This window comes from Prionailurus viverrinus, chromosome A1, assembly GCF_022837055.1.
Source record: "Prionailurus viverrinus isolate Anna chromosome A1, UM_Priviv_1.0, whole genome shotgun sequence".
In the NCBI taxonomy this organism is placed as follows: Eukaryota; Metazoa; Chordata; class Mammalia; order Carnivora; family Felidae; genus Prionailurus; species Prionailurus viverrinus.
The window spans coordinates 10,283,279-10,304,389 of NC_062561.1; the positions used below are offsets into that span (position 1 = coordinate 10,283,279).

General features: G+C 39.1%; 1 protein-coding gene and 1 long non-coding RNA gene across 6 annotated transcripts in view; one reads left to right on the top strand and one right to left on the bottom strand.

Moving 5' to 3' along the window:
• LOC125170804 (uncharacterized) lies at positions 1-16,027 on the top strand. Of its 4 annotated transcripts, XR_007154100.1 has the most exons (6): positions 1-169; positions 2,368-2,537; positions 4,637-4,695; positions 5,931-6,023; positions 14,753-14,847; positions 15,839-16,027. It is a non-coding gene; the product is annotated as an uncharacterized LOC125170804 (long non-coding RNA). The 4 variants fall into 4 exon arrangements; XR_007154102.1 differs by lacking the exons at positions 14,753-14,847; positions 15,839-16,027 and adding an exon at positions 12,175-12,250; XR_007154098.1 differs by lacking the exon at positions 14,753-14,847 and having other exon boundaries at positions 2-169.
• The window catches only part of HSPH1 (heat shock protein family H (Hsp110) member 1), a 24,264-nt gene continuing 9,396 nt past the window's right edge, over positions 6,244-21,111 (bottom strand). Inside the window, exons 7-18 of one of the 2 annotated variants that reach the window (XM_047867603.1) lie at positions 20,675-20,919; positions 19,624-19,852; positions 18,081-18,187; positions 17,699-17,832; positions 15,678-15,886; positions 13,921-14,052; positions 11,235-11,372; positions 10,238-10,363; positions 8,680-8,787; positions 8,481-8,600; positions 8,101-8,262; positions 6,244-7,145 (exon numbers count right to left, since the gene is read on the bottom strand). In XM_047867603.1, coding sequence (XP_047723559.1) covers positions 6,939-7,145; positions 8,101-8,262; positions 8,481-8,600; positions 8,680-8,787; positions 10,238-10,363; positions 11,235-11,372; positions 13,921-14,052; positions 15,678-15,886; positions 17,699-17,832; positions 18,081-18,187; positions 19,624-19,852; positions 20,675-20,919 — 1,917 coding nt within the window. In that variant the 3' untranslated portion in view covers positions 6,244-6,938. The remainder of the gene's footprint in view (positions 7,146-8,100; positions 8,263-8,480; positions 8,601-8,679; positions 8,788-10,237; positions 10,364-11,234; positions 11,373-13,920; positions 14,053-15,677; positions 15,887-17,698; positions 17,833-18,080; positions 18,188-19,623; positions 19,853-20,674; positions 20,920-21,111) is intronic. The other variant, XM_047867614.1, reaches the window with a different exon arrangement.

Here is a 21,111-nt window from a genome sequence, read left to right on the forward strand (position 1 = left end):
CATTTATATATAGCGTTGCTATAGAATGTCCAGAATCCTCAAACAACACTTAACATCGTTTAGAAAGCGTCGGGCTGCTTATGACAACCAGATGAAGTGATGAGGCGCGTCACCCTCGATCGGACGCTGGATCCAAACAACAGCCGTAAAGGACGTTTGGGGGACCGAGGTACCTGGTCGGGCTCTTGTGCCGACGAGGGGTTCCTTGGGCGTGACAGTGGACTTGAGGGGTGGGAGGACGAGGTCCCCGTTCCGAGAAGGTATGGGCGGGAGAGGTGACTGTCGCTGTGACTGGTCAAGGGTTCACGGCACTGTTCTGCCAATTTTTCTAAGTAAAAAGGGAGGGGCGTTAAAAAAAAAAGCTACTCTGGTATTTGTCGTCATTTAGTGGGAAAGGGATAGTATTAAGGCAACTCTCCCGGAGATTTTTACTGCCAGTAAACAGGACGATTCACTAATTTTGACAATCACCCCTTCTTTGGCCCTGGGCAAATAGTGTCCTTGGCCTATGGATTATAAAGTCATGGTCCCTCAGAGCCTTTTTTTGGCGCCATCTGGCTTCTAGAACATTCCCAAACCTGGAAGTGGTTAGCAAAGAGGTAGCCCTGGGCACCCAGTGAGGATAAATAGACTGAATTTCCACTCACCCCACAGTGGCTGGTTGGTTCACCGAGCAGGAAGACAGGCATGCATTGACTGCCCGTGTCTATTTCAAAAGCCATGCTTTTCAGAGAAAACATGAAAGGGAAGAAACTAAAAAATATCGTGTGTATGTGTGTGTGTGTGTGTGTGTGTGCACGCGTGTGTGCAGTGATAGCAGGTAGGCGTAAACAGTATATGCTGATGTTGGAAAAGAAACCTAGCAAAGAGGAAGCCCCTCCCTACTCTTGGTGCGGCCAGCCTTCACCGCATACCTGCTCTGTGCCAAGATCCCCAAACACGTCATGTAGACCAACTCCTTTCGTCCTCAAGGACGACCACTTTGTAGAGGGAGAAACCGAGCTTATGGAGGAAATTGGCTGGGGGAGGTCAATGTCAAAGCCATGCTGATTGTAAAATGTGGAGCCGGAATGGAACCCCCAATATGTTTGACTTAAAAGCTATGGAAGCACTTAATTTGTCACCCAGTGCTATCCCCAACTGAGCTGGAGCCAGTACGGGGGATGTAGGGGGTTGTTTCCTGATTCTCTCCACTTTATTTGTTTTGTTTTTAATAATAAAAGACGAAAGCATTTAAAAGGGAGCACATTTGTTGGAAATCTCTGGGCTGCAGTATGTGTGCAGAGGATGTTGGGGTGAGGGGTGGTGGTGATGCAGGGGAGGAGCCCCTACGAGGACCAGAGTAAATAACTGCTACCATTCATTCAGTGGGCTGCACGGGGGCTCATTCTCCATATGCCTTCAAGCCTTAAGTGAGGAAAACAGAAACCATTAAAACGATACACACAGACCTACGGAAAGGTGCCGGTAACCGTATCACATCAATCCCCAAGTCCCCCTAGGGGGAAGCGACAGGAGAGGAGGAGTGAGGAAGTTGGGTAGCTTAAGGGAGAATTGAACTTCCATAGCCAAGGAGAAAAGGCTAAGTATAGAAAAATGTAAATGGATGGGCATATATCAGTTTATAGAATATAGTGTCACTGCTCGGAAAACGGAACTTCAGATACCTTGGCTGAAATATCAGCTTTCACATACATCCTGTGTTTAGTCAATAGCTCAATGGTTCTTGAGTTTGCAGGTTACACTCGCCTGGGAAGCCTTGCAAATCCTGATGCCCAGGCCCCATCCCAATCAGAATCTCTGTGGGTGTTTTCGTTTTTTGGTTTTTGTTTTTTTGTTTTTTGTTTTTTTTAAAAACTTCTGGCATCTTTTAACTTGAAGCCTGCGTTGCAAATCACTGTTTCTGGGTCAGCGTTTAATGGAGAGGCAAGCTCGTTTTTCGGTTTTTGTTAAATTGTCTTGTTTTAATGAACACTTGTAATTGTCTAACAGAACCAGTCCTCATCTTGATTCTTTTTATACACTGATACCTTGCTTAATCTTTCTCTCTCTTCTCTTCCTTTCTCTCTCTGCCTCTTTGTTTCTGTCTCGGTCGCAACCGGGGTTGCAAATACTGGATTAAGAGACTGTATTTGGTGGTGAAAAGCTTTGGTGTGTCAAAGAAGCATGGGCTTAGAAAGCTCTCTACAGCCTGGTGAGAAAATAACACATCTTAATACGGTTGCATTCAATGGATGATTGCAGAGAACAGATTCGGAGGCCTCTCACGGAGCGTTTGCAATGATGATAAAAGTGTATTTTCACCGCGCTGACCAACTTTTACCCCTGGGTGAGTACATGCTAACTTTTATCCCTCTGCTGCCATAGGGAGAACACTGCCTTTGGAGTCAGTCAGATCTAAGTTCTGATGAACCTCTCAACTTGGTCGGACTGTCCTTCACCCCATTTCCCCACTGGTAAAACGGGAAACATACCCTCAGAGGATTGTGAAGCCCGAGTAGGAGCACCTAGCAGAGGGCTGAGGCACTCGGAGGCAGGTAAGTGCCAATATCCCCCCTTCTCTTTGTGTGCGATTTGGAAGGTCGTCGCTTTCCCTAGAGAGGCTCTCAAGGGGCAGGGGTCCTCTCTGGTTGTCACAACAGGAGCACCTAGTGGCACCTAGTGGGTAGAGATGAGGGATGCTGTTGAACACTGTATGAGGCGCCAGGCGGTCCCCATAACACAGTGCCACCTGCCTTAAGTAGATTAAGAATCGTTAAGGGACCCATGCTGTACTACAGTTCTGAGAAAATGAAACCGCCAGAGACTGGAACAGCTAATTATTCTGAAGCTTTCAAATATGTCACACATGCTCATATTATTTACAAAACACATGCAAATACAGACTCAAAAATAACCAATTTCGACTGGTTGTCTTTTAGGAAGTACCCAATGCTAGCGAAGCTAGGCCACGGAGAGAAAACCACAGCACATTTGCCACTGCTAGTTGGAATGGCACGGGGGAGCTTTCTCCTCACCCTGCCCACTGGAGGGGCGTAACCACGCCCACAGTACATCGTACTTTGGGAAAGTGAATCTCTCTCTCCAAATATCATTAGAAGACTCCATCTCCCCAGAAAAGCATGACAGGGTTGTTTTGTGTGGATTACATAGAGAGAGTGACGTATTCCTGCACAGCAAATACCATAGTCTGGATAGAAGTCTGGATGGAAGTGGTAATGTAAATATATATATATATATATATATATATATATATATATATATACACACACACACACACACACACACATATATATATACAAATGCCGCTGATAAAAGCGAGTCATTGGCAACAACCAAAGTTTATTTTTTGGACTTTCTGAAAGTAACTCTTGAAGGGCTTTTGAAACGAGGCATATTACATTTTTTTGATGGGGAATCAAGGACAATAAAAAGTAAACATTGGGGATTTGACCCAAGAAAGCTAATCATTGCTCAGACTTCACCAATGTTCATGATGAACTAGACTCCAGGGGTCTACAAGGGTAGACATTTTTTCCAAGTTTTTATTTAAATCCCAGTTGGTTAACACATAGTGTGATATTAGTTTTAGGTGTACAATATAGCGATTCATCACTTATATACAATACCCAGTATATCATTACTAGTGCCCTCCTTAACCCATTACCCATTTAACCCATCCCAGGCCCACCTCCCTGCCAGTAACTCTCTAGTTTATTCTCTGTAGGTAAAGAGTCTGTTTCCTAGTTTGCTTCTCTTTTTCACATGTTCATCTGTTTTGTTTCTTAAATCTCACATGTGAGTGTAATCATGTTTGTCTTTCTCTGACTTATTCTGCTTAGCATAATACTCTATAGCTCCATACACATCATTGCAAATGGCAAGATTTCATTCTTTTTGATGGCTTATATTTCATTGTATGTATGTATGTATGGAAGGTGTAATGTGAAATTTATTACATATATACATACACATGTGAGGTATATACCTCCCATCTTTATCCATCACTTGCTGGACATTTGGGCTCTCCATAATTTGGATACTGTTGATAATGCTGCTATAAACACTGAGGTTCATGTATCTCTTTGAATCAGTATTTTTGTGTCCTTTGAATAAATATTTATAGTGCAATTGCTGGATCATGGGGTAGTTCTATTTTTAAGTTTTTGAGGATCCTCCATACGGTTTTCGAGTGGCTGCACCAGTTTGCATTCCCACCAGCAATGCAAAAGGGTTCCTCTTTCTCCACATCCTCACCGACATCTGTTACCTGTGTTAATTTTAGGTACTCTGACTGGTGTGAGGTGGTATCTCATTGTGGTTTTGATTTAGGTTTCCCTGATGATGAGTGATGTTGAACGTCTTTTCATGTGTCTGTTGGCCATCTGTAGGTCTTCTTTGGGAAAATGCCTATTCATGTCTCCTGACCATTTTTTAACTGATTACTTTTGGGGGGGGGGGGGTGTTGAGTTTGGTAAGTCCTTTATGTATTTTGGACACTGACCCTTTATCAGATACGTCATTTGCAAATATATTCTCCCATTCTGTAGCTTGCCTTTTGTTTCCTTTGTTGTGCAGCTTTTTATCTTGATAAAGTCCCAATAGTTTATTTTTGCCTTTGTTTCTCTTGCCTCAGGAGACATATATAGTAAGAAGTTGCCACAGCCAATGTCAGGTTACTGCCCATGTTCTCCGGTGAGTAGATATTTTTAGGAATAATTGTCAGAAAGTGACCATTTAAGTTAAAATTAAATATAAAATTCCATGTTTTGTTAAATAGAGCATTTATCCAAACTACTCCATGCCTTGAGGATTCTAAGTGATTGCTAGATAAATCACAATTGTGTGATATTATCATATATATTAGAATATTAACATGTATCATGAAGTAGTCAACGTTGACAATGTTGTTTTCCAACATCCAAAGATGCAATCTTGAGGTCTGCAAACTATAGCTAGGTGAGCCATTTAAAAAAAAACAAAAAACAAAAAACAACTTCATCTTTACAGAAAAGTGATACTACAGAAAACTTCCCATCTTTAATACTGATTTAGGACAGGCTGATAGTTCCTCTGTCATCAGGTACTATTTGGGGATGGAAGAAAAAAGTTTTCCCATTCTTGTATTTTAAAATCTTTCATCTTTTATGAGCTTCCCAATTGTACACAGAACACTAACCTACCTTCACCTGTCAACGGGGAACTGTACAATGAGTATGTATTAGTGTGCATTAAGAGAACAGAAGAAAAACCACGAGGTCAACTCTACATGGAAAAACAAAGTTAAAAGAAATTGCAAAGTGGGAAAATGTTTGAATGTTGGCAAATGGTTAAGATCCTCAATAGTAACATGGAAAAATCAATAAACACTACAAATAAGAACAAATAAAACCTTTATGAAACACGCGTAGGCAAACAAATTCATAATGTCGGAAGTACAAGCCACACGTAACAAAGACAAGTTACTTAGTGCAGAATGACTGTTGAGTGTGGGATTTAAGATTGGAGTAGCTGGGGTGCCGGGGCTGTTTTAAGGACTAAACTCTGAAAAGCCTGACACACAGTAGCTAAATAGATTATTGTAACGGACTGGCAGCACATAAAAGATGAATTCCGCCCCTTGGTGAGGGAAAATTGGTCCTCATTAAAAGAGCATAAAACTGCTGCCCTTAGTGGGTATAGCGTGGTTGTCATCTATCCTAAATGAGCATGTCTTCCCCACCCCACCCCCCCGACACTTCTTGTCCTTAGAAAATATGCAGATAGAGACAGGATTCACCGAGGGATTAATTATAGATTAAAAGACCCAGACAAACCGCTCTCCACCGGCACTGGGACCGGTTAAAGTAGTTTTATGTATGTCTTCACATTGGAACTCGGTAGAGCAGTAAAGTTACAACACCTAACTGTATTTCTCTCCTTGGTCACAGTTTTAGAAAACATCCTACACAACAGTGGAACACGCATACCCGTCCCCACACACACTGTCATCAGGAGGAAAAGGCTCAAAAGATACGCAACAGGTTAATGTTTTCTTCTGGGTGTTGGGAGTTACATTCAACTTTATATTAAAGACCATGTTTAATATAATACACATATGCTACTTTTCTATCGGGAGAAAGCATATGTGAGGGGTATCAGAAAAGGGAAAATTGGGATTTTTCATATGAAAGAACTTCATTTCTGCTACAGTTTACATGCTTTTCCTCTCCCTCAGTCCCATGTAAGTTAGTGACAAAACCGTTTAGAAATGACACCATGAGATGAACTTTATTTTAAAGCTCATAAAAGCTTCACAATATCAGTGACAAACAGAATCCACATTTCTTCCAATTTACGCCTTCACATGACAATGTGCTGTATAACAAGAGATAGAGTTGAAAGTTTTTGTTCTGCATGCTGCTAACACATTTCACTAGCTTTTGCTTTACTCATTGGATTTTTTTAATATCAAAGCAAAAAGTCATATTCTATTGGACAGAATTAATATTAGAAAGCCCTTATGAAATCAGACTTAGTCTTGTTTATAAACATCCACACCCACACACGTGCTGAAATGGAGAGCAAAATGCAAGAAAACTACCTTGGCAGGAACAAATGCTTCAAGATTTTAATCACAGCCCTCTTGAACAAGCAGTACAGTTTATTTTCTCCAAAAGACAAAAGTCAAATTCATCCTCAGTGATGCAAATGGGAATACTGCACAGAAGCTTAGTATGAATTCACAATTCCACAGGAATCTGAGAGTTACCAAGGCAATTTTCCCTTTTAGGATCATAAAGACTACAGACTGAAGCTTTTTTCTCTTTCCATATAATACACAAAATTTCTAAACATCCTTAAAAAAGAAAATATAAATAGTCTCAGTATGTTATGTAGAGTCACATACTGTGGCAGAAACATCTACTGACTGAAGGACGAAGCCGACATAGTGTGCTCTAGTCCAAGTCCATGTTAACGGGCCTCTTCTCGTGAGGGTAACACTCCCCGTTCTGACGTGGAGGCTCGGCACCCAGATTTTCTGTGCCTTCTAAATCTTCTTCCTTTTTATCAGTATTTGGGCCATTTGGAGTTCTTTCCAGTTTGGGTGACTCGATCTTTGGTTTGGGTTGTGTTACGACGGGTTCACAGGTGTTATTCAATTCCTAAGCAAGGAAAACAAAACTGGTCATCAGGGTAACTCAGATCCATCCAGTCATTTTCAATTACTTTCATAACACACGTGAACGGGTACATTTCTACCAACTCCAATTATATACAGCTCAAGGAATTCATTTTCTCGTTACACTTGCCCAAAACTATAGCCTGAGGCCTGATCAAGAGAGAAGAGAATATTCTTATAGGATGTGTCAGGAACTTGCAAAGTACTCCTAGATTATATTACCTCACTTAATCCTCACAACAGTATTAGAAAGTAGGAATTATGATCCCCATCTATGTAGGAGAGAGAAGATGGTTCAGAGAGGCTGGATAATTTAACCTCAAGATCAGGAAAACCCGTGAGTGAAGAGCTGGGATTCAAGTTTACAGCCCCCTGACTTCAAAGGCTCACGATTCTTTAACCTTCACTGTGTTTAAACATTCTTGCAGATGAAAAGCGTTCTTTGGTTTTCTTCTCAGCTTTCTTTAAAGCCTCACACACTTGGCAAGTCCTTCCTTGATACAATACCAATCTGGGTCCTTCTCCAGTGCCCGGAACCCTAACACTCTACATTCATTTGTGCCCGCAGCACCTGACACCATCTGATACACTTCCTTCCGCACTTGTAAGCTGTGAAGCCTTCCTCGAACCAGCAGGTGGACTGTGACAGGGGCGGGGACTGCCTCTGTACACTCAGTTTAACCTGTGACCAATGGCTGCCACATGGTAGGCGCTCAACAAATGTATTTATTGAAGTAAATGAATAATGAAGAAAAGGGAATTTTACAGAAACATAAGGTCTTCTGTATTTTGAAATATCAACAGTGAACTAATAAGAAATCTGGTTTCAGTCAGAATGAGGTAAAGACTGATCAAAGAAAGAATTGTCTCAAGTTCACAGGATTACAACTGGAGTCCCGAAGAGAACACAGGAGTAAACATTAGACATTAATGCTTACCTTTATTTTTGCTTTAATTTCCTGAGCACGTACAGCTGGATCCTGGTCAAGACTCTTTTTAGCCTGAGCATTCATGAGGTTGTTCATCCACTCCATCACTTCATTAACAGACTTCTCAACCTTTTTCATCTCAGACTCATCAATATGATTGTATTTCTCATCCTGAATGGAAAAAAAGCACAGTTATCTTGTGAAACGAAGTATTTAACAATAACATCTCACCTGACCCAATTTTCCATCAAGTTCAAACCTACCTCTGGTCTCAAACACAAAAACAAATGTCTCACTTAGGAAGATGTGTTCACAACGAAGGCTCCTCAACTTAGTATTAGTTTATTAAAATCTAGGTTAACTTCCTTGCGATGTATAAAAAGACTTACGTTATTTCTGAAGTCCGCGGCTATCTTGGCATAGTGCTGCAGTCTCTGTCCCAGTTCTTCAAACATTTTTGGTCGTTCCTCAGCTTCTTGAAACCGAACTTTAACTGGAGTGCCAATTTTCTAAAACAAAATGTAATAAATTAGCATTTGTCTAACTGCATCTCAGAAGTCTGTGGTCTAGGGGGAGAGAAGGGCTTACCATTAATTCTTCCAACTTGTCAACATATGCTTGTTTAGCTTGGTCCTCTCCCTCTTCATAGAGCCAGTTTTCGGTCTCCGTGAGCAATCTCAAAAAATTTTGGTGATCCTGTATAGGAAACAGAAGAGAATCCGTATCAGTTGCAACTTTACTGCAAAAATTTTCACAGCAAAACAGTCATCCTCAGAAGTGTTAAACGCTAAGTAACCAATCTTACTTCTAGGAAGGCACTCTGATTAGCTGGATTCTCTTTACTGAAAAGTTATCAAGGAGCAATAAACACTAGCCGTGCCATACATTTTACATGAGGGATGAACTGTAATTCTTTGGCTTCTCTTTTACACAGGGACATCTGAGAATTTTTGGTAAGCTGCTTACTGACTTAATGATGTATCTCAGAAGTCCAGTGTTGGACAATCTATACATTGAAATGTGGTTATGGAAGAGCAGTTCTCTTCCCGTTCTCCAAAGCAACTGGGCCTTGACTAAGTAACTTTCTATTCACTCCCACAACTACCGAATACTGAAAGGGAGATGTCAGACAAGTTGACAACAATTCAATCACTGAACCTAAATCATTTCCGAACCAATTCATGTAATTATTTCTACTCTAGCCTGAGGAGGTCTACCCTATTTTGGGTCATCTCTCCTTCAGAATCCAAACCATCTAAGAAATTCAGGAAGTGTCGGGGCAGAGCCAAAAACCAAAAGTTTATTACAAGGTAGGCTCAAGGATCTTAGAACAAAACAGACTCCTCCAAGTTTAAATTCTTGTAACTTCAGGATTAATCCCTAAACCATCCCAAATTTCTATCTAGCCAATTTTTTTCCAAGTCCCATCTTTCATAGTTGGGCTTCTGGGATTTACTCAGAGCCACACTGACTTTGGGAGCTTAGAAAAGGGCTAAGGGGAATAATGTGCTCAATAAACTTTGGAACAACTGCATGAACAAGTCTTATGGGATAAAACAATGACCACAGAGCAGGCAAGAGAACCAGTCATAAAAAAAAAAAAAGGTCTGAGGTCTTTAAAAGCAAGGTTTTTTCCTCTTATTTATCCCTCTAGCCCCCATACCTTTAGTGTCACAGACTCTGAGTAAATGTCTGATAGGTTCTTTCTTGTGGATGATAACAACTAAAGGGTCACTGGGATAAGTTAGAATGTAAAATTGCACATCACTAACGGGCCTCTTCCCGAGACTTTGTTTATACAATTTCTATTTCAAGTTTTCCGTTTTCAAAAAGCTTGTTACATAATCTAGTAGAGATTTAAATGTCAGACTTGAGATGAAACACTTTATGAGATTATCTGAATAAAAACAGAGCATGGGGCACCTGGGTGGTTCGGTTAGTTAAGCATCCAAGTCTTGATTTCAGCTCAGGTCATGATCTCACAGTTTGTGAGACTGAGCCCAGCATCAGGCTCTGTGCGGACAGCACGGAGCCTGCTTGGGATTCTCTCTCTCCCTCTGTTCCTCCCCATCTTGTGAGCGTGCATGTGTGCTTTCTCTCAAAATAAACTCAGAAAAAGAAAACAACAACAACGCTCTACACATACCTGCTCACATATAAATTTTTCATATGGTCCACACAACTTGTCCCTGAACTCATACACATATTCCTCCACCGCATTTTTAGCATCGTTTCTTTCCTTTTCCAATTTATCTTGCATTATCATCTTACCCTGTCAGAAAACAGAAAAGGTCAATTCCAGTCTTCTGTTACCTGTAACTAAATTTTAACTAGACTCTGGTGTTAAAATCAACAATTATATACCCCCGCCCCCAAAAGTGTTAACAGTTCTAACATACACCTCATGAATCTTCCAATAAATCTTACAAAGTTCTTCATTTACTATATACACATAGGTTGTGATTTAAAAAAAAAAAAACATTAGGTAATAAATTACATAGCTTCCACATCTCAGGTTTAATACCAAGGGGGGAAAAACCCAATCCGCTGTAATTTATTATTTTTTTTAGGTAGTTACACGATTGTCTCATATTAGGATTAATATCGGCAAGCATATAATGGTCACACCATTCTGCCACCATATTTGAAATTAAGGACTATAAATTTATTTACCCACTTATGAAATATAAGTGAGGTATAATTATTAAATTTCTAAGCACAATGTTGCCATCTCAGCAAAATAAAACGGAATCTCAACTATGTTCACATATTCTAGACTACAAAGAAGCACAACGTACTTTAACAGAAATATGTAGTGTGGCCTGAAATACCAATTGTATTGTGCTCTGTGCTAGGACATACTGGCATCCGATTTCTTCCAAGAGCTTGGGCAATCAATTATATACCTGGCAGAATGATCTACGGTACAGCTTTCTTTCAAAAGGATGCAAAACTATAAATAAAGCTTGTTAAAAACATTAAATTGGAAAACCATTAGTTATGGACTCATCCTATTCCTAAAACTGTATAGAACTTGGGAGTATGGGAAAGAAGTGTACGTATTTATCTATTAGAAATATGGGTAACAGGGCCAAACAACTAAATATACAGCAGAATGAAAAATATTTACCTGAAGCACTTACCTCTGTCTCAATATACATGTTAAGAAGGTCTTTCCCTAACTGCCAGACCAAGTTGGCTTCAATAGGCAGCTCAACATTCACCACCTTTATTTTGGGTTTTTTAGCTTCTGGAGGCTGGTCAACTTTCTTTTCATTTACCTTAGGGAAGGGGTAAAAAAGAAGTGGAAAAATTCTCACATAATCCTTGAAACAATGACAACAGTATCTCCCTATCATACTTACTGATGACTTAGGCAAAAATAAAGTCCCTAAACTTTAGAAGAATGTCGAAGACCGTCTAATTCCCACCACACATTTCACACTGGGCTGCAGTTACAAGTTAAACATGTCATACTTTCCTTCAAGAATTCAGGATATTTTTCCTCTTTGCATGGTAAATTTAATCTCTCCTGCTAAAGCTTTTCTTCATAGTTCTCTAATTTTTAACCCCCTTCGACAATATTTCAGACTCCAAAAGTCAAAAATATTATTAAATTGCCACATCTTTAAATAATAGTCCAGAACCTTAATAGTAACAAGATAGATTATGACCAATGCTAAGCATGTTAGGACCAATCTACTCCTGTAATATATACTTAAATCCCTGTATCCCACTATTATACCTGTTGCAGTTATAATTAGCACTATACTGATGAGTGCCTTTTAAAGTTTCCTGCTGAATGCGGGGATTATATACATACACACACACCCATACATATATGTAAGTATATGTATAAGTATCCTTATTCCTATTATCTGTCTTTGAGTGATCTCACTTTTCACAAGCAATTCTGTAAGGTAAAAAGAGACAAAGAGCCTTAATATAGAAAGTGAAATGATGCAGCAAACACTAACAATTTACTGCAGTTTTTAAAAATATGTAAATACAGGGCTAAAGAAGTAAGTATCTCTCCTATTGCCTTTAATTTTCCAGGACTTTTCTGTGTTTCCATTTCTACAGGCTCCTACTAGCTGAGATGGTAAAGAACACAATTTAGGAAACTCAGCTGTAGAACAGATTAGAAAAACCAAGGGGTATAAAACATATACCCTGACTGGCTGGGATGGCCAAATAGGAAAGAATAGCCCACCGATACGGCAAACACCACTGGTGGATAATTCTGGGGAGTTAAAAAAAAAAAAAAAAAAAAAAAAAAAAAGGTTGAAGCTCTAGGCACGTCATAGAAGAAACTGGGACTTGAAAAAGGTTCAGCGGCTTGCCTAAAATGATGAAGACAGAGACGGGACTAGAACTCCTGTTTCCCAGACTTATTTCAGTATTCCTGAGTCACAGGTCTCAGTGTGGCCAGCTGCCTCACCCACAATGATCTTGCCAATCAGCCCGCAGTCCCCATGCCTTCTTCACTCTAGTGCACAGACCCCCCAACAGACTATGCATGCTCCGGGGGCACGAACCACAAGGAAAATGAGTTAGATGACATCTACACCTAGCAAAACACAGGAGTACGACAGATATTTGGGAAACGAATGGATGACAGCACATGTGTGGCAGTGAAGTCAGCATAAGACTCTCTGACGGTCCAACATTAAACCGACTACTGACTAAACCAATACATCACAAAATGGCACTTGACAAGGCACGGATGAAGAATCTCCAAAGTAGTATGTGACAGTGTTCCAGAGGGTTTGCTGCTATCAGTCCCACCTACAACTAAGAATATGAGATGGTGCCCCATGTTATGTTCCAGACAGGTCCTGAGACCATCAGCACAAGTCAGTTCATGCTCAACGCTACGTGAAGGGGAAGAATGGGGACGGCAGGGAGCTGTTGTGGCAAAGAAAGCAAAGCTGCTTCACCACCACCTCCACCACCACGCAACTCTGGAAGAGAAGAAAAAGGCAGCTTTCAGAGAGTCAGGAACTAAAGCTCATAGTAGGACCCCCCCACACCAGGACCAATGAGGGCATGAGATTAAAAACTGAAAGCTTTTACCAAGTGTATAATGTATTTTTGCCAATGAACAATTCTAGAATTCATCGGAGGGTAAGAGAGAACCAAATCACTAATGGAAGATTAATAATTTACATGCAACTTGCACAAAAAGTGGAAGTTCTGCAAAGCACAGAATGATCTGGAGTCACAATGGAAACTTGGCGGTATCTATCGGACCATGAATTTTAAAGGTTTGCTTATTAGAAGCTGTCATTTATTCAAGGGACACCACACAAATCATTTAGCTTCCAATACATACTGTGGAAGCATGGCAAAGCAAAATTACTTTGAGGTACAATCTGGTTGTTACCAGATCATAATTAATTTGACAGGTCACTTGAGAGGAGAAAAAAGTTTACTAGACTCCTATAGCCCGTGTATTTATCATCAGACTAATGCAAGTAAGAACTCATCACACAGCACTGGGATGTAGCTCTTTCTGCTCCTCACATTAGCAGATATGTCTGGCACCAGAGAAGACAAGAAATGCCATGCATTCATCTCTTGTTGCTCGGAGCAGCAGTTCATCAAGAGAAGCTGTCATGTTTAAAGCAGGATATTCAGTTTCCTGAGTTGAGCTTGAGTACCTCTAACTCATTTTAATTGAAAAACACATAAAAAATTAACAGAAGAAAAATCCTACCCAGAATAAGATAACTTGGTGCTTGCTCTTGAAACTGCAGATTTAATGATATCATTAATGATCACATGTTGCAACATTGTCTAAAGGAATGAACTAGAAGAGTCACTCACTTTGTCAGCATCTGGGATTTTGTTTTCTTCTGAGGTAAGTTCAGGTGAAGGGGGAGACTGTGAGGTTTGTTGACCATCAGTTTGTACCTGGGGCTGTGTTCCAGCTTCACTGTTGTCTTGCTGGATATTTTTCTGAAATGAAAGCCCAGGCACAAAGGATGTAGAAAGCAGGTGTACTTGTATAAATTTAATAGGTTATAGGGCACCAAAGACAGTACACTCAATTTCTGAAGTCTTAATAAGTGGGGGAAAAAAGAGACTGGATAAAAGCAAAATAAACACATGAAAACTCCTTACAAATCTTAAACCTGTAAGAAATTCTTTCAACGATAGCAGTTAATATAGTTAAATAACCAAGTAGTAGGCATTTTGATTGATGTGATGAGTCAAGAACTCTCCTTTAAGAAACTTTCACCTAGCTTTGTACAGCTCTTAAGCTCTCAAAAGCACAAAAAGTAGGTTGACTCCAGGCCTCTCTCCCAAAAACAAGATTCCAAAACTTAAATTTCACCAGCAGCTGTGAGCATCTCAACACAGCTCCATTTCAATGAAATGAACAGTTGCATAAAATAGCCAACTATCAGTCATTCAGGGATGCATCATTTCAGCTTACAGATACCCAAGACCGCATCCGTCCCCACCTTCTTTTTGGGATCCAGCCATTTCCACCTCAGAAGATCTCAGGATAAAGAATATACGCTACATGTTAGTAGAACTCAATCCCCAATAATCAGTGCTTGCTATACTCTTTTCCCATCTTCGGGAAAAGCCCAAAATGTTCTAATTTAACTACTTTCTATCCACCCTGAAGCCTCTTAAAATTTTCTTTCAGAACTTCAAGATTCTAAGGCAGACACTGAAGTATTCAAAAACAAGGCACTCATGATGTAAATATACCCAAAAGGCACTAAGAGACTGATACAACAGGTATTAGAATAATGGTATCTGTCGCCAAATGGCAAAGTATATGGCACTGGTCATTTAACTCATTATTTTGAAATTTTTCTAAATGACAAAATGAAGGCTCAGATGTAAATGTTCTTTAAACGTTCTAGAAATGGTAACAGTGTTAATAGAGTTGTGTGGCCACAGGATACCATACTTTCTCACATGTTAACTAAAACATTACACCACCTGCCTCTTCACGTAAGCTATTTGTGATTATTATCCAAAAGTAAACTCTAACAGTTAATCTATCTTGAAGTTTCTTAAAATTCTTCTGCACTCATGCTAACAAAAGTCTAAATTAAGAACGTGAACAATAACAACTTTCTATTCTCTATGTAGATACTTCTCTTCCCTCCTCCCACAATACAGCAAGCCATGTAAACAAAAGTGCAAACCATGTAAATAAAAGCAAGTCCTGAAATACCAAAGTCAACTTCACAGTTTTTAAAAATAATCTTTAATATTTGGTATATATTCCACCACATTAATTTTTTTAAGTCTTTTTTCTTAATCATCAGTCAACACCGCCTTCTCAATATGTGGTCGATGCCTTTAAAAAAATAATTCAGAGAAACTTTATGACTCTAGTTATATTGTAATGTGCCAGTTCAAATTAAGCTATATAGAATTTAATCATAAGTCATCAAATTCTGGGCTGTATATTATCATCACGTAGCAATTGCTATTATCACCCTTACCCAAAATTCTAATCAAAATCAAGAAACATGTATTTTAACCTTTCCCTACCCTTCTCCTATAGAATTAAATCTACTATATATTCAAACACACAGGGTGATCCAGAAACTTACCTCCGTGTCTGAGTTTTCTGCTGGTCTTTGATTTGGACACTCCATGTCTGTTTCAACAGAAGATACTTCATTCTCCTCAGTTGGGACTTTCTCCACCATAGATGCTGTAGAGATGGTGAAAATGCCATGGGTATTGACTCGCACTTTCACTTTCACTCTAGATTTTTCTCCATCTTTCTGCGCAGAAACATTCTGAACTACGAAGCGGCCTGGAACAAAAAGAAATTGGCAATTTTAGAAGTGCATCTAAACCTCCGTAAAGAAGTCAAAGGCCCGAAAATACAGCTTGAAAGTATGCTAGTCCTAAATCTCCCCAATTTTCTCTACCAACTGAATTAAGAATCTTTTTCACTACAAACATAAAATAAACTTAGTTATATGGTAAACTTCAATGCTTTGAGATTAGTCTTAATATGCCATAAAACCTTCAAAAGCAAGGGCACTCTTGTGATTGGGTGTATTTAACATAGATATTGCACTGCTGACAAGCAGTCCCTGCCTCCTCCTACCCTGTTTCTCCAGATTGGTGCTAAGGGACAAACTAGACTGGAAAATCTGTTACCAAGTGTAAGGTAGATGGCTCTCAAGCGATATCAAGCACCAGATGCATTTTAATCCCACAGGGTCTTTAGGGAATACGGTTTTTCTGACTGAATAATCAAAACATTTCCCTAGGTCTTGAATACGAGAGGTTTTGATAACCCCTGTTTATCAAAGTCTGAAATTACTATGCAAAATACAGTAGTTCCAGAGCCATTACTCAGGGGGGGGGTTAAGAGTGTGGACTCTGGCCTGGGCGTGAACCCAGGCTATGTGTCCTAATTCAAGTTATTTAACCTATGTTTCCATGGACAGAGTTGGCAAGTGTTTACAGTGAGCATGTAAAACTACAGAACCAAGTGCTAAGTGTTAGCTATCATCTCCACCAATAGCTTTATTCCAGAGATCACTAAACCAAAATTAAGTATTTTGAACCTCATATGTGCAAAGCACTATATGGGATTTAACAGCCCTATATTTAAGGTGCTGTCTACACAAACACAGAAAGTTACATATTTAATTACCAGGTCAGTGAAAGATGTTGGAATTGACATTCAATAATTATCAGATCACTAGAGGTCAGGAAATAATTTAAAGAAACAGCATTTACTATGGGGCATCCAAGACAAGTCACAGGAGAAAGAGAAATTCAAGACCGTTCTTTAAGTATGTCTAAGCTTTTTGGTTTTGGTGGTAACATGTTAACTTGATGACGTACTAAAAAACGTGGATTATACCCTTTGCATGATGGGGAATTAATGCATAGAATCCAACCTATCTATTAAAAGTTCAGTCTCTATTCAACAATTTCTTAGCAATAAATTCGTAAAAACTGTTTAAAAAACAAAACCAATCTGTGCCAGTACACTTTTAGTCTTAAATAACAAGAAAGAAGACACAACTGGTCAGGTCAGACTCCTTCAAACAACTTCATTACAAAAAGGTATGGGCCAAGGGTGAGTCCGGAACACATCTAGCGATGCTGGCGAACTTCGCCTTCAGCCTGGGAAAGAGACATGGCCACGCAGGAAGATGTATCTGTAGCTCTCCAACAGACTTCCAGTAACTAGGAGTCAAAACAGACAGATAGTGCCAAACCTCTCCAAGAAAAGTGTACCAAAAAAGATGTACTTTTTTCACTGGGTTCTGAGGCAGGTTTTAAGTTGGAAGTAACGTGCCATCCAGAAGAAAGGTTAACAGTAAAAGTAGGTGCTGATGCTTTAAATAGAGACTGCATCAGAAGAGAAAAAACACTGAAGAGTCCCTAAACACAAATATGTGGAAGTAACAGTGGCACCAGCAAGTCATTTCATCTCTACTGGCCAATTTCTTCATCCATAGAAGGAAAGATTCCTCCATCACCGTTATTCTAAACCAACGATGTCTTTACGTGGAATTCTACTCCACTCGACATCAAGAAAAATTTTTACATTTGTACACTAAGTCTTTAAAAGCATAAACACACAAAATTAATGGCTCACCTATTTTTGCTTCTGGATATGGAACTCCTTGAGGGTCAGAATAGAAAGCTTCTAGCTCAAAAGGTCCCCTTCTCAAGAAAGTGAGAACTTTGGAAAAAGGAGCAGCATGGTTTCGACTAAATACTTCATGCACACTAGAGGAAAGGAAAAAGCATTCAGTATTGCAAACATGTAAACTTACTGTGCTACACAAACTGAATAAACACTCTGAGATCTCTACCAATTCTAGCCCACCATTTATTAACACCAAAATGAGAGAAATATTTTCGTCAGGTTGGTTGTTCAAAGATCCCAATAATCAGACTCTCAATTGTAAAAGTCACTTGTTAATTTTCCTTGATATTAAAATACAGTATTTGAATAGTTATCTTCTGCTACCTACCCTTCAGTATCTTCTGAATCATGGTTCCACACCAGAGATATTGGAAAGGGAACTGCATCCGTGATGGAAAATTCTCTAACTTTGAATGCTGGGGAAAGAATTGCACACTTAAAAGGAAAAAAGAAAAAGGATTATCAGGAGGCTATGAATAAATAATTGCACTCACCCTTTAATTAAAATCGGATATCAAGTTTAAATTCAAAATCAAAATTGCTTACGGTACACAGTCTTAAGTGCAAAGGATTTATCATCTAAATACTATGCCAATCACTAAATATAAAGACAGATAATACAATGAATCTTAGGATGGCAACAGTTAACTAACAGCAAGTTTCATAGGAGCTTGGGAAAAAACATGGACCTTTCCAGAAATGTCCTGACAGCAACTTCAATTACAAGCTGTACCACTTTTGAACCTGTGTATATATCCACAAACAGCTCTGTCCACATCATCTTTCCAATGTCTAAGAAACTGAAAAAAGATAAAACCCCAAATATTCATATTTTCAAGGAATTTTATGAAGGAGGTGATGGTAAATTCACATTTGGGGTAGATGACACCCAACAGTCAGGTGGATTTAGAGTAGTTACATAAAAATGACTAAATATGTGACTACGCTAAAAGTCAGTTTCTGATTAGCATAGGACCCTTCAAAAGAGAGACCAAAAGTGAGCTCTTCCTCTAAGAACTTCCGATGTTCTGGGGAGTTGGGAGACTTCTTAGGGAAGGGGGCATACTCCATTATCAAGGAAAAAAGCAAAAACAAAAACCCCATGACGAATCATGATGATACAACAGATAATTAACAATAATGAGTACCTATATGTTCTTCTTTAAGTATTAAGTATAGTCCTTCTAAAATCTTTGTGTACAGAATCTCTTCCTTTGCTTTATATCAAAAATAACTGTACGAACTAGAATAAAATTTAAGGATTGTTAACTTGAAACTTAGTCAAAACTACTTACATCAGACTGCGATATCCTAACTACAGATGCTGCTTTTCTTATCAACAACTTCTAGTTTTGGTGCTTTTGCTCTGCCAAATACACTTGAGCCTCTGAGCCACTTTCTTACTTGATGAGCAAGTTAAAATCAATTAGGGGGAAGGAGGTCAGCTATTTTCTAAAATCACTTGTTAACTAATACTCCTAGCCCAGGAAATTTCCCCCAAATCAATTCCTTATTGCACCACATTGTTATTCTAATCCCCCTGTGTGCTTTGTAACAACTGTCAACACCACACAACTGATTCATGCTTTACAGTTGTGTTTCCCGTGTCTCCTCAGAATCATGCCTATTCCCAATCCACAGTTCAAGAAACATCAGCTGCCAATTTCTTTTAATCAGAAATTTCCTAGATGTTCCAGATCTGAAAATCCTGGTCTCCCCACAGCCTTAACAGATGTTTTTGGAAGCGGGCTCCCTTGTGATATCTATTAGACACAAGGCTCTGCTTACTGTATGACCCCACCACAATGAAACAAGGCAGAAATGGCTTAAGGAACGAGCAGCAAGAGAAAGGAGGGCTGAGAACGTAATACCTGCAGTGCACATCCTCTAGCTACTGCTTCATCCGCATTGAGTGTCGTGCTAATATCTTTTCCAAAGAATCGGGCAATTTTTTCTTTCACGGCTGGAATTCGTGTAGTGCCTCCAACGATCTCAACCGCACTCACATCTTCAACTCTGAGCTGAGTCTGTTCCAGAAGGGAATGAAGGGGAGCTTCTATCTTTTGCAGGAGGTCAGCACAGAGTTCTTCAAATTGTGCCCTTGGCAAATAAGAGGAACACTATAAATTTTTAGAAAAAGCATCTGAAAGCCAATACTTTGTTCTATTTTTTTTTGAAAATAATATTAACCCAATGAATTTGTTTTTCCTCAGACAACCTCCATTCCGTATGGGCCAAATTTAACTGTACTGTAATTTGTTAACTTTAAAAAAAAAAAAAAAAAAAATATATATATATATATATATATACACACACACACACAGAACAGGTACAGAAAAGAAATGGGAGAAAAATTAGTTCTACCAGCATTAATGGAAAAAAAAAAATCACTATTCAGACTGCCGTTTTACTCCTAAATGGTTTTTGTGAAACCATTATTCAATTACTAGCCCAGAAACACCGAGAGTTGATAAACACTAAAAAGATTTCATCATGAGGACACTTAGCAAAGATCTTTTTAAAAAACCTCTTTGTAGGGGCACCTGGGTGGCTCAGCTGGTTAAGTGTCCAACTTCGGCTCAGGTCATGATCTCGAGGTTCATGAGTTGAAGTCCCTCGTCAGGCTCTCTTGATGTCAGCACAGAACCTGCCTTAGATCCTCTGTCCTCACCCCCCACCCCCACTCTCTCTCTCAAAAATAAACAAACATTAAAAAAAACCCAACAAAACCTATTCTTTAAAAAAATAAAAAACCTTTTCGCACAAGTGACCCTAATTCTAATGGTGTGAACAGTCCTAGTATATAGCATATAATCTTGAAAATGTGGACCAAGACTCTCAACACCACAGCTAGACTGACACCTGGGCTATAGTTTCAGCAAGAAGTTTCTTCTGTTTAATCTAGCAGAATTCAAGACGCACCTGTTCATCTTTCCGGAAACATCTTTGTCATTCATAAAGCACTCGATATTCAGTGGTAGGTCTGTGCTGTTAGAGCTCATTAGCTTTTTCAATTTTTCACATTCTTGATACAGACGGAGCAGTGCTCGAATCTTGGATTTTGCATCCAACTTGTACTTAGTTTTAAATTCTGCACAAAAATGTTCCACCAACTTTTCATCAAAGTTTTTCCCTCCTAAGAAAGGATCAAAAGCTGTTCCCAGTACCTAATTTAGTTAAAACAACAAATAATCTGGTTATTTTCAATCATATTTTTAATCAGAATCTTAAATATTACTACACAAACTAAAGACTAATAAGATCAAAACTTTTATTTAAATTATAGTAACATGAAATCTAAGAAAAATGTTACCACCAAATCCAAATGAAATGCTGAATCTCTAATTTACTTTTAATGA